General features: G+C 37.4%; 1 protein-coding gene across 1 annotated transcript in view; it reads right to left on the bottom strand.

The window, feature by feature from the left end:
- AK9 (adenylate kinase 9) overlaps positions 1-12,746 on the bottom strand; it is a 197,616-nt gene that overhangs the window by 75,440 nt on the left and 109,430 nt on the right. The window contains exons 20-21 of the mRNA XM_023206014.2: positions 10,449-10,525; positions 3,882-4,043 (exon numbers count right to left, since the gene is read on the bottom strand). Of these exons, the coding sequence (XP_023061782.2) occupies positions 3,882-4,043; positions 10,449-10,525 (239 nt within the window). The remainder of the gene's footprint in view (positions 1-3,881; positions 4,044-10,448; positions 10,526-12,746) is intronic.

The following is a 12,746-nucleotide window of genomic DNA, read 5'->3' as shown; positions in this document are numbered from 1 at the left end:
CTTCTTAAGCTGATAAGCAACTTCAGCAAAGTCTCAGGATACAAAATTAATGTGCAAAAATCACAAGCATTCTTATACACCAGTAACAGACAAGCAGAGAGCCAAATCAGGAATGAACTTCCATTCACAATTGCTTCAAAGAGAATAAAATACCTAGGAATCCAACTTACAAGGGATATAAAGGACCTCTTCAAGGAGAACTACAAACCACCGCTCAGTGAAATAAAAGAGGACACTAACAAATGGAAGAACATACCATGCTCATGGATAGGAAGAATCAATATCGTGAAAATGGCCATACTGCCCAAGGTTATTTATAGATTCAATGCCATCCCCATCAAGCTACCAATGAGTTTTTTCACAGAATTGGAAAAAATGGCTTTAAAGTTCATATGGAACCAAAAAAGAGCCCGCATTGCCAAGACAATCCTAAGTCAAAAGGACAAAGCTGGAGGCGTCACGCTACCTGACTTCAAACTATACTACAAGGCTACAGTAACCAAAACAGCATGGTACTGGTACCAAAACAGAGATATAGACCAATGGAACAGAACAGAGTCCTCAGAAATAATACCACACATCTACAGCCATCTGATCTTTGACAAACCTGAGAGAAACAAGAAATGGGGAAAGGATGCCCTATTTAATAAATGGTGCTGGGAAAATTGGCTAGCCATAAGTAGAAAGCTGAAACTGGATCCTTTCCTTACTCCTTATATGAAGATTAATTCAAGATGGATTAGAGACTTAAATGTTAGACCTATTACCATAAAAACCCTAGAAGAAAATCTAGGTAGTACCATTCAGGACATAGGCATGGGCAAGGACTTCATGTCTAAAACACCAAAAGCAACGGCAGCAAAAGCCAAAATTGACAAATGGGATCTAATTAAACTAAAGAGCTTCTGCACAGCAAAAGAAACTACCATCAGAGTGAACAGGCAACCTACAGAATGGGAGAAAATTTTTGCAATCTACTCATCTGACAAAGGGCTAATTTCCAGAATCTACAAAGAACTCAAACAAATATACAAGAAAAAAACAAACAACCCCATCAAAAAGTGGGGAAAGGATATGAACAGACATTTCTCAAAAGAAGACATTCATACAGCCAACAGACACATGAAAAAATGCTCATCATCACTGGCCATCAGAGAAATGCAAATCAAAACCACAATGAGATACCATCTTACACCAGTTAGAATGGCAATCATTAAAAAATCAGGAAACAACAGGTGTTGGAGAGGATGTGGAGAAATAGGAACACTTTTACACTGTTGGTGGGATTGTAAACTAGTTCAACCATTATGGAAAACAGTATGGCAATTCCTCAAAGATCTAGAACTAGATGTACCATATGACCCAGCCATCCCACTACTGGGTATATACCCAAAGGATTATAAATTATTCTACTACAAAGACACATGCACACGTATGTTTATTGCGGCACTATTCACAATAGCAAAGACTTGGAATCAACCCAAATGTCCATCAGTGACAGACTGGATTAAGAAAATGTGGCACATATACACCATGGAATACTATGCAGCCATAAAAAGGGATGAGTTTGCGTCCTTTGTAGGGACATGGATGCAGCTGGAAACCATCATTCTTAGCAAACTATCACAAGAAGAGAAAACCAAACACCGCATGTTCTCACTCACAGGTGGGAACTGAACAATGAGATCACTTGGACTCGGGAAGGGGAACATCACACACTGGGGCCTATCATGGGGAGGGGGGAGGGGGGAGGGATTGCATTGGGAGTTATACCTGATATAAATGATGAATTGATGGGTGCTGACGAGTTGATGGGTGCAGCACACCAACATGGCACAGGTATACATATGTAACAAACCTGCACGTTATGCATATGTACCCTAGAACTTAAAGTATAATAAAAAAATAAAAAAATAAAAAATAAAATAAAATAAAATAAAAAGCTAAAAGGAAATACATTAGAATGTTAGGTATCATTGCCTTTTGTTGTCAGATCAATGACGATTTCCCCCATCTTTCTATTTGTATAATTTCCGTATTTTCTATAGTTAGCACATATTTTTATCAAACCTGGATGGATGTATGATTTTGAAACACACAGTTCAACATCAACTATATCAGAACTATGATCACTGTCTTTAATAGACATTTTTCAAATTTCTATTCAATATATTCATTAATTTTGACCTGCAGATACAGTGTACAGCTAAATCATTCTAGAGTTTTTATTTTCAGGATCAGATTTTTCTCAGGTATGCTACTGTGCTTTTTCCATGACATAAGGAAAATTTTACAAAACCTTTTTTTCAGGCAAAATTTTTTTCCTATAGCAGTATTTCTCAACTGTTAGTATGTATAAGAATCACTGGGGTGTTCATTAAAATGTAGATTTCTAAATTCCATCCTAGACTTACTGAACCAGAACCTGCATAGAGCTCAGAGGCTTACTTTAAAATAAGAACCATAGGTGATTCTGATACAGCTGATCTATCTGATACAGCTGATACTATGAAAAAATATTTCTCTTTTATGTGAAACTCTAAAGTCTCAGGTAAGCATTTGTTTAAGAATTTGAGCGGATGATCCCTTATTTCTTGGATGAAATCATGAACCTGAGCCTAGGCATTCCTGCAACCTGCATCTGTGCAAAGGCAGTATGGTAGATACTGTTGGTTGGCTCCCTCAAACCCCTTCTCATTCTTCTATTCCATTGGCTTCTACCATCTAGGCAAGGAAGCCAAGTCCAAATTAAATTCCCAGATTCCCTGCAAGTAGGGGTAGACAATGATACAATATCCTGCTCAATGAAATGTAGCTGAAAGTCTCTGGGAACTATCTATTTCTTGAATTAGAAATAAAAAGTAAAAGCTTGCAAGAGGAGACATTGTGTCTGGATGCAGCAGCCAGCTTTGGATTGTGAGGATGGAGTCAGATACTGGAGAGAAGTGCAGGAGGAAAGAAGATGCTTGGGGTTTCGATAACTTTTTAAGCGGACAAAGCAGCCTGGGGTGCTTAGATATGCATAATACTCAATATACTTGTCAGAATGAAACACATGCACGTACAAGCTGTGAAATATGAATTGTGTAATTTTCATTAATTTCCCTTAGTCTTGCTTCTTTTATAAACTCACAGCAGTTCCAAGCCCTTAACTGCTCCAGGCTAGCATCCAGTTACAGGTATCTGAACCTTTTAGTTTGTAGGGTGAGTGTCAGATTCAATACTGACTCTGCTTGAAAGCATTTGCAAGCCTCATTCCCACCACAGGTGGGTACCCTATCTTCCTGCTTTAAGCCCACTCTCTAGTCCTTGGAGTGGTTTTCATTGCACATAGACTCCTTCTTGCCCTGCCCCATCCACCAAATGAGACCTCTGAGGTAGGGCTTAAAGAGTTAATGCTCTTATATTTATGTTTAAAATGCTCTTATATTTGCATTTAAAAATGGCATTACACACCACAAAGATGAACTGTAAAATTCATGCTAATAATTAAAAAATTTAATTTAATTTTTCTTTACTTAGAGCAACATTAAATAGCAAACAAAAAAGTAGCATGACAAATTGAGAGAGAGACTCTGGAAGAAAGGAAAAAGCGTTATATTTTACTACCTTTAATGACACTTCTTTCCTGCTTTTTGAACAACATGCCCCAGAAATTACATAGCCAGCTGTGCTTGTGCATGCCGGTGCTGGGGCAGAGCAAACTCCGCTTTCCTACCATACTTGAAACTGTGAGATTTGGACTCAACGGCTGCTCTTTGGGGGCTCATCTCCCCATTCTCAGCCAGCTTCCATTTTACCAACATATATACATACACACATGCCCAGACACATTAATGCACATGAGTAGAATTAAGAACTTGCTATCAATAAAGTCTAACCTGCTTCAGGCTCAGTTTCAGGGGCCTCAGATGCTTCAGACTCCTCAGGTATGGAGGGTATCTCTTGGGTATCGTGAGATACCTCAGGTGCCTCAGGCTCTTCGTGAACTTCCAACTCATCACCTTCAATCTCCTCTTCATCCTCATTATCAGTCTCTTCAGCTTTTAAAAAAATTTGAAGAAATAAATTATCATTTGGTTGAAGTCAACAAATATTTATTGGGTGTTGACAAGTGCTGAAGCCAAGCAAATAATACAAAATGGTCCCTGCCCTCCTAGTATGTAGTTTAATGGGGGAGATAGAAAAATTATCTATATATTATAGCTATTCACATGCAGTGGTAAAGGATGATAGTCATCTGCTCAGAGTGCTATGCGAGTACCAGACTAGGGGTTCATTCAAAAATGAAATGTTTATGGCAGTTCCAAATATCCTTACTGTAAATCTAGAAATAGCCCAATGTCCAAAGAAAAGGCTATATCAGCAACATTCAATATAGTAGCCACTAGCTACATGTGGCTATTGAGCACTTGAAATGAGGCTAGTCCAAATTGATATATACTGCAAGTATAAAACATACAGTGAATTTTAAATATTTAATATGAAAAACTAAATATAAAATATGTGACTTTTAGAAAATTTAAAGTTCCATGTGTGGCTTATATTATCTTTCTAATGGGTAGCACCAGGCTAGATTATATATATAATGATTGATTTTCTTACAGTTAACAAAAAAGAATAAATCATGTAGTGTGATAATCAATATATTAAATGTAAATACAAAATACAAAAATTAGCTGGGTGTGGTGGCACACACCTGTAGCCCCAGTTATTTCAGGAGGCTAACGCAGGAGAATCGCTCAAACCCAGGAGGTGGAGGTTGCAGTGAGCTGAGATTGTGTCACTGCACTCCAGCCTGGGTCATGGAGTGAGACTGTGGCTCAAAACAAACAAACAAACAAAAAAACAAAAAATCCCCAAACAACCCAGAACTAGTAGCTGGTTTAGTAACTACCACAATTTTGGAACAGTGATAAACATTTAAAAATACGTAAAATTATAATGTGATATGAAAACATCTTCATTTCCATTGGTGACAAAGTCAAGGTATTGCTAATACTATTGTGGTTTGTTGCCTATATTAATTGCGCATTGAAGGAAATAATAAATTTCAGTTAAACGTTAGTGAAAATAAATTATGAATTATTTTCCAATTAAGTTCATACATCTCTGAATTTTACCCATAGACCCTAGGTTAAGAGCTCCAGTCTTTTTTTAACGTCTGTTTTATCCTTAAAAAATTTTTTTATTCCAAAAGTTTTTGAGGAACAGGTGGTGTTTGGTTCCATGGACAAGTTCTTTAGTGGTGATTTCTGAGGTTTTGGTACACCTATCATCTGAGCAGTGTACACTGTACCCAAAGTGTAGTCTTTTATTCCTCATCTTCCTCCCACCTTCCCCCCAACTTCCCAAAGTCTAGTATATCATTCTTACGCCTTTGTGTCCTCATAGTTTAGCTCTCACTTATAAGTGAGAACATACGATGTTTGGTTTTCCATTCCTGAGTTACCTCACTTAGAATAATGGTCTCCAATTCCATCCAGGTTGCTGCAAAAACCATTATTTCGTTCCTTTTTATGATATATAATATATATATCACATGTTCTTTATCCGCTCGTTGGTTGATGGCATTTAGGCTGGCTCTATATTTTTTCAATTGTGAATTGTGCTGCTATAAACATGTGTGTGCAAGTTTTTTTCAAATAATGATTTCTTTTCCCCTGGGTAGATACCCAGGAGTAGAATTACTGGATCAAATGGTAGTTTTACTTTTAGTTCTTTAAGGAATTGCCATAGTGTTTTCCATAGTGTTGTACTGGTTTACATTCCCACCAGCAATGTAAAACTGTTTCCCTTTCATCACATCCACGCCAACATCTATTATTTTTTGATTTTTAAATTATGGCCATTCTTACAGGAGTAAGGTGGTATGTCACTATGGTTTTGATTTGCATTTCCCTGATAATTAGTGATGTTGAGCATTTTTTCATATATTTGTTGGCCATTTGTATATCTTCTTTTGAGAACTGTCTATTCATGTCCTCAGCCCACTTTCTGATGGGATTATTATTTTTTTTCTTGCTGATTTGAATTCCTTGTAGATTCTGGATATTAGTCCTTTGTCAGATGGGCAGTGTGTGAAGATTTTCTCCCACTCTGTGGGTTGTCTGTTTACTCTGCTGATTATTTCTCCCATCCAAGTACTAACCAGGCCCGACCCTGCTTAGCTTCCGGGATCAGATGAGATCGGGTGCGTTCAGGGTGGTATGGCCGTAGACTCTGCTGATTATTTCCTTTGCTGTGCAGAAGCTTTTTAGTTTAATTAGCTCATATCTATTTATCTTTTTGTTTTTGGGTTCTTGGGCATGAACTCTTTGCCTAAGCCAATGTCTAGAATAGTTTTTTGACATTATCTTCTAGAATTTTTATGGCTTCAGGTCTTAGATTTAAGTCCTTGATCCAGCTTCAGTGGATTTCTGCATAAGGTGAGAGACAAAGATCCAGCTTCATTCATCATTGTGGCTTGCCAATTATCCCAGCACCATTTGTTGAACAGGGTGTCCTTTCTCCATTTTATGTTTTGTCTGTTTGTTTGTTTGTTTTCTTTGTCGAATATCAGTTGGCTGTAAATATTTGACTTTATTTCTGGGTTCTCTATTCTGTTCCATTGGTCTACATGCCTATTATTATACCAGTACCATGCTATTTTGGTAACTATATCCTTGAAGTGTAGTTTGAAGTTGGGTAATGCCTATAGATTTGTTCTTTTTGCTTAGTCTTCTTTGGTTATGTGGGCTCTTTTTGTGTTCCATTTGAATTTTAGGATTTTTTTTGCAGTTCTGTAAAGAATAATGATGGTATTTTGATGGGAATTGCATTGAATTTGTATATTGCTTTTGGCAGTATATTTATTTTCACATGCTAATGGATTCTACCCATCCATGAGCATGGGATGTGTTTTCATTTGTTTGTGTCATTCATGATTTCTTTCAGCAGTGTTTTGTAGTTTTCCTTGTAGAGATCTTTCACCTCCTTGGTTAGGTGTATATATATACTTTTTTATTTTTTTATTTTTTTGCAGCTGTTGTAAAAGGGGCTGAGTTCTTGATTTGATTCTCAGCTTGGTTGTTGTTGTTATATAGCAGTGCTACTAATTTGTGTACATTGATTTTGTATCCCAAAACTTTATTGAATTCATTTATCAGATATAGGAGCTTTTTCGGATGAGTATTTAGAATTTTCTAGGTATATGATCATATCTCATCAGTGAATAGCAACAGTTTCACTTCCTCTTTACCGATTTAAATGCTCTTTATTTCTTTCTCTTGTCTGATTGCTCCGGCTAGGACTTCCAGTACAATGTTGAATAGCAGTGGCGAAAGTGCGCATTCTTGTCTTGTTCTAGCTCTCAGTGGCAATGCTTTTAGCTTTTCCCCTTTCACTACAATGTTGGCTGTGGGTTTGTCATAGATTGCTTTTTTGTTTTGTTTTGTTTTGAGACAGAATCTTGCTCTGTCACCTAGGCTGGAGTGCAGTGGCATGATCTCACTCACTGCAACCTCCATCTCCTAGGTTCAAGTGATTCTCCTGCCTCAGCTTCCTGAGTAGCTGGGACTACAGGCACATGCTACCATGCCTGGCTAATTTTTTGTATTTTTAGTAGAGACGGGGTGTTACCGTGTTAGCCAGGAAGGTCTCGATCTTCTAACCTCGTGATCTGCCCGGCTCGGCCTCCCAAAGTGCTGAGATTACAGGTGTGAGCCACTGTGCCCGGCCATAGATGGCTTTTATTACATTGAGGTGTGTTCCTTTTATGTCCATTTTGCTGAGGGTTTTAATCATAAAGTGGTGCTGGATTTTGTCAAATGCTTTTTCTGCATCTATTGAGATGATCATAAGATTTTTGTTTTTACTTCTGTTTACATGATGTATCACATTTATTGACTTGTGTATGTTAAACTATCCCTGCATCCCTGGTATGAAACCCATTTGATCATGGTGTATTATCTTCTTGACATGCTATTGAATTCAGTTAGTATTTTGTTGATGATTTTTGCATCTATGTTCATCAGGGATGTTGGTCTTGTTCCTTTTTTTTTTTATGTTCTTTCCTGGTTTTGGTATTAGAGTGATACTGGCTTTATAGAATGACTTAGGGAGGATTCCCTCTCTCTCTAGCTTTTGGAATAGTTTCAGTAAGATTGGTACCAATTCTCTGAATGCCTGATAGAAATCAGCTGTGAATCCACCTTGTCCTGGACTTTTTCTTGTTGGAAATTTTAAAATTACTGTTTTCAATCTTGCTACTTGTTATTGGTCTGTTCGGAGCTTTTATTTCTTCCTGATTTAATCTAGAAGAGTTGTTTACTTCCAAGAATTTATCCATCTCCTCTAGATTTTCTAGTTTGTGTGTATAAAGGTGTTCATAGTAGCCTTGAATGATCTTTTGTGTTTCTGTGGTACTGGCTGTAATAGCTCCTGTTTCTTTTTTTTTCCTTCCTTCCTTCCTGCCTGCCTGCTTTCTTGCTTTCTTGCTCTCTTGCTTTTTAGCCTGTTGCCCAGGCTACAGTGCAGTGACACGATCTCAGCTCACTGCAACCTCTGCCTCCCAGGTTCGAGCGATTCTCCTGCCTCAGCCTCCCAAGTAGCTGGGATTACATGTGTACACCACCACGCCTAGCTAATTTAAAAAAAATTTTTAGTAGAAACAGGGTTTCACCATGTTAGCCAGGCTGGTCTCAAACTCCTAACTTCAAGTGATCCACCCGCCTCAGCCTCCCAAAGTGCTGGGATTACAGGCATGAGCCACCATGCCTGGCTAATTTTCATATTTTTAGTAGAGATGGGGTTTCACCATGTTGGCCAGGCTGGTCTCGAACTCCTGACCTCAAGTGATCCACCCTCCTCAGCCTCCCAAAGTGCTGGGATTACAGGCGTGAGCCACCACAAACTCCTGTTTCATTTCTAATTGAGCTTATTTGAATCTTCTCTCTTCTTTTTTTGGTTAATCTCACTAATGGTCTATCAATTTTGTTTCTCTTTTCAAAGAACCAGATTTTTGTTTCATTTTTCTTTTATTTATTTATTTATTTATTTATTTATTTATTTATTTATTTATTTATTTTTGTTTCAATTTTATTTAGTTCTGCTCTGATCTTCGTTATTCTTTTCTTCTGTTTTGGGGATCTTGTGTTTGGGTTTGGGTTGTTCTTGCTTCTCTAGTTCCTTGAGGTGTGACCTTAGATTGTCTATTTGTGGTCTTTCAGACATTTTGATGCAAGCATTTAATACTATGAACTTTCCTTTTTGGACCACTTTTGCTGTATCCCAGAAGTTTTGATAAGTTGTGTCACTGTTATTGTTCAGTTCAAATAATTTTTAAATTTCCTTTTTGATTTAATTGTTGGCCCAAAGATCACTCAGGAGCAGGTTGTCTAATTTCTATGTATTTGTATAGTTTTGAGGGTTCCTTCTGGAGTTGATTTCCAATTTTATTCCACTGTGGTCTGAGAGAGTACTTGGTATAATTTTGATTTTCTTAAATTTGTGGAGACTGCCGGGCGCGGTGGCTCATGCCTGTAATTCCAGCATTTTGGGAGGCCAAGGCGGGCGGATCACAAGGTCAGGAGATCAAGACCATCCTGGCTAACACGATGAAACTCCGTCTCTATAAAAATACAAAAGATTAGCCAGGCATGGTGGTGGGCGCCTGTAGTCCCAGCTACTTGGGAGGCTGAGGCAGGAGAATGGTGTGAACCCAGGAGGCAGAGCTTGCAGTGAATCGAGATCGCGCCACTGCACTCCAGCCTGGGCAGCAGAGCGAGACTCTGTTTCAAAAAATAAAAAAAAAAATAAAAATAAAAAAAAAATTTGCTGAGACCTGTTTTGTGGCCTATTATATGATCTATCTTGGAGGCTATTCTACGTGCTGATGAACAGAATTTATATTCTGTAGTTGTTGGGTAGAATGTTCTGTAATTATCTGTTAAATCTATTTGTTCTAGGGTACAGTTTAAGTCCATTGAAAAACTCCAATCTTAAAAGAAACTGTTAGAGTAAGTTATATAATGAAGATGGGAGTTAATCTTAAAGACACTGAGTGGGTAATAAGAGATTTGCTGTTTTCTCAACTCCTGTAGGATGGTTCTAACAGAAGTTATTCTAATAGCTCTGTGTCACCTGTGTCAATAGCAACCATTTAAAGACAAGCTGTGTGTGCTATTCTGCTGTGTATCACTTGTACAGGGTATATGAATAGATAATCTGTGTCAAGAGTCATTTTCCTATGAATCCATTACTTCAGTGACAATATTATTTAGTATACAAACTGGAACACTTTAAGAATAAAAGGTACTATGAAGACTTCAAGAACATAGGCATAAACCTGCGTTCTCATGGACAAATTGGGAAATGTGATCACCCAGTCTATAATTCACTTGAAATAGTGCAATTGCTTGCAGTAACAATACCATGACACATCATCAGTCATAGCAATCTGTGCTTGCCTTTTGCCTTCGCTTTCATAACTTCCAGTAGCCTTCGATTTTCTTCTTCAAGTCTCAGTGCCTCTTCTGTGGCTTTTCTGAAATGAAAAGTTTCAAATTTAATTATCTTTGGAAATTCAGACTTCACACACTATTGCAGGATTAAATGCTTATAGTGTTAAAGATTAAATCGTATTATACTTACTTTACAATGTAAAATTTTAAATTACTCATGTTGAGACTAGTTACTTTTCAGCATTTTCTTCTGGGGGAGAAAAACTGGAATGTTATACTTTGAAAAACTTTGTCTATTAATTAGGAAACCTGTCAAAAATAAGAAAGGATTACCTAACTCTACATTGAAAAGGCAAATGGGAGGATTTGTAGCATTTTTCCTCTGATTCAATGGTAACTGTTCACAATATAATGTTAAGTAAGAAAAGTTGCATATAAAACTATATGTATAATATAATTTTAATTTGGTATTTAGAATGCATATAAACAAGGATTAAAAGTCTAGGAGAAAACCAATCAAATGGTCAACATGGATGATGGTGTATAAGAGTTTTAAGTTTTCTTTAACTTTTTGCATTAAAATTTTTCCTATATTGAATAAACAGAACATTTGTAAATTTATCCTTCTAATAAGAAAAAAACCCTAATTATTTTATTTTTAACACAGTAGTGATGACATTTAAAGAGACCTGGAATATAGAAACTTAAAAACCTGGAGGGTATCTGTTTTTCATTAGGATTGAAGCATCAAACCTGCCTTAACGATGGTGAAGAAAGATGGATGGAAAGTTAGTAAAATGCTGTAGAAAGGCAATATTTATTAAAAATTAAAATGTATATACCTTTGATCTAGAAATTCTATATCTAGGAATTTAGCCCTCAGAAAGAGGAATACTACTGCACAAACATACAAAAGAATGTTGACTGAATTTTTTAAAAATTATAACAAAAAATTATATCACGCATTGATCAGTAGGGGACTAGTTAAGGAAGAGCCCATTCGTGTCAGCAGCACACACTGGGACACAGCTTTCCTCAGACCTGTTATTTTCTCATACTTGGTGTTCTTTGCATCCATTTTCCCTTCTTTTGAAAGCTAGTTACACATAAGACATTACTACACCTCTTCTCCCAGCGGGTCGACTTCCTGTTAACGGAGGACATTCTCTCACTGCATTCCTAATCCTGTGTTCCAGCCAGAAGTCTTGGCGTAATTCAAGTTTTCTTTGCTCAGCCTCAGCCCTTTGAGGCTACTGAGTATTGTTTCTGAACTCCTTTCTCATTGTGTCTGTGTGTGAATAGGCCGTTGCTCTGCAGGCATACCTTGCCTTATTGTGCTTTGCTTCATTGTGCTCTACAGGTATCCTGTTTTGTTTTTTTTTCTTTTTACAAGTTGAGGGTTTGTGGCAACCCTGCATTGAGCAACTCTATTTCTCTATTTCAAACTTCCTCATTATTATTATGTATCAGTGATCTGTGATCAATGATCTTTGATGTTACTATCATCATTGTTTGGGGCGCCATGAACCACGTCCATATAAGATGGTAAACTTAATTGACAGATGTTGTGGGTGTTGTGACTGCTCCACTGACTGGCTGATCCCTTGACTCCCTCCCTCTCCTCAGGCCTCCCTATTCTCAAAGACACAATAATATTGAAATGAGGCCAATTAATAACCCTACAATGGCCTCTAAGTTTTTAAGTGAAAAAAAGAGCCCCACATTTGTCACTTTAAATCAAAAGCTAGAAATGGCTAAGCTTAGTGAGGAAGGTATACTGAAGGCTGAGATAGTCCAAAAGCTATGCCTCTTGTGCAAAATAGCCAAGCTGTGAATGCCAAAGAAATGTTCTTCAAGGAAATCAAAAGTGCTACTCCAGTGAATACACTAATGATACAAAAGTAAAACAGCCTTACTATTGATATGGAGAAAGTTTTTGAGTGGTCTGATTAGATAAAACCAGCCACACATTCCATTAAGCCAAAGTCTAATCAGGAGCAAGGCCCTATAATTCGCTTCAATTTTGTGATGGCTGAGAGGCAAGGAACCTGGAGAAGAAAAGTTTGAAGCTAGCAAAAGTTGGTTCATGAGGCTTAAGGAAAGAAGCCATCTCTATAACATCAAAGTGCAGTGCAAGGTGAAGTAGGCAAGTGCTGATGTAGGAGCTGCAATAAGTTATTTAGAAGACATAGCTAAGACCATAGATAAAGGTAGCTACACTAAACAACAGATTTTTCAATGTCAACAAAACACACTTCTGTTGGAAGAAGATGCCATCTAGGACTTTCAGAGCTAGAGAGGAGA

This window comes from Piliocolobus tephrosceles, chromosome 5 (genome assembly GCF_002776525.5).
Source record: "Piliocolobus tephrosceles isolate RC106 chromosome 5, ASM277652v3, whole genome shotgun sequence".
In the NCBI taxonomy this organism is placed as follows: domain Eukaryota; kingdom Metazoa; phylum Chordata; class Mammalia; order Primates; family Cercopithecidae; genus Piliocolobus; species Piliocolobus tephrosceles.
The sequence above is the reverse complement of the archived record's forward strand: the minus strand, read 5'-3'. Positions and strand labels throughout refer to the sequence as shown.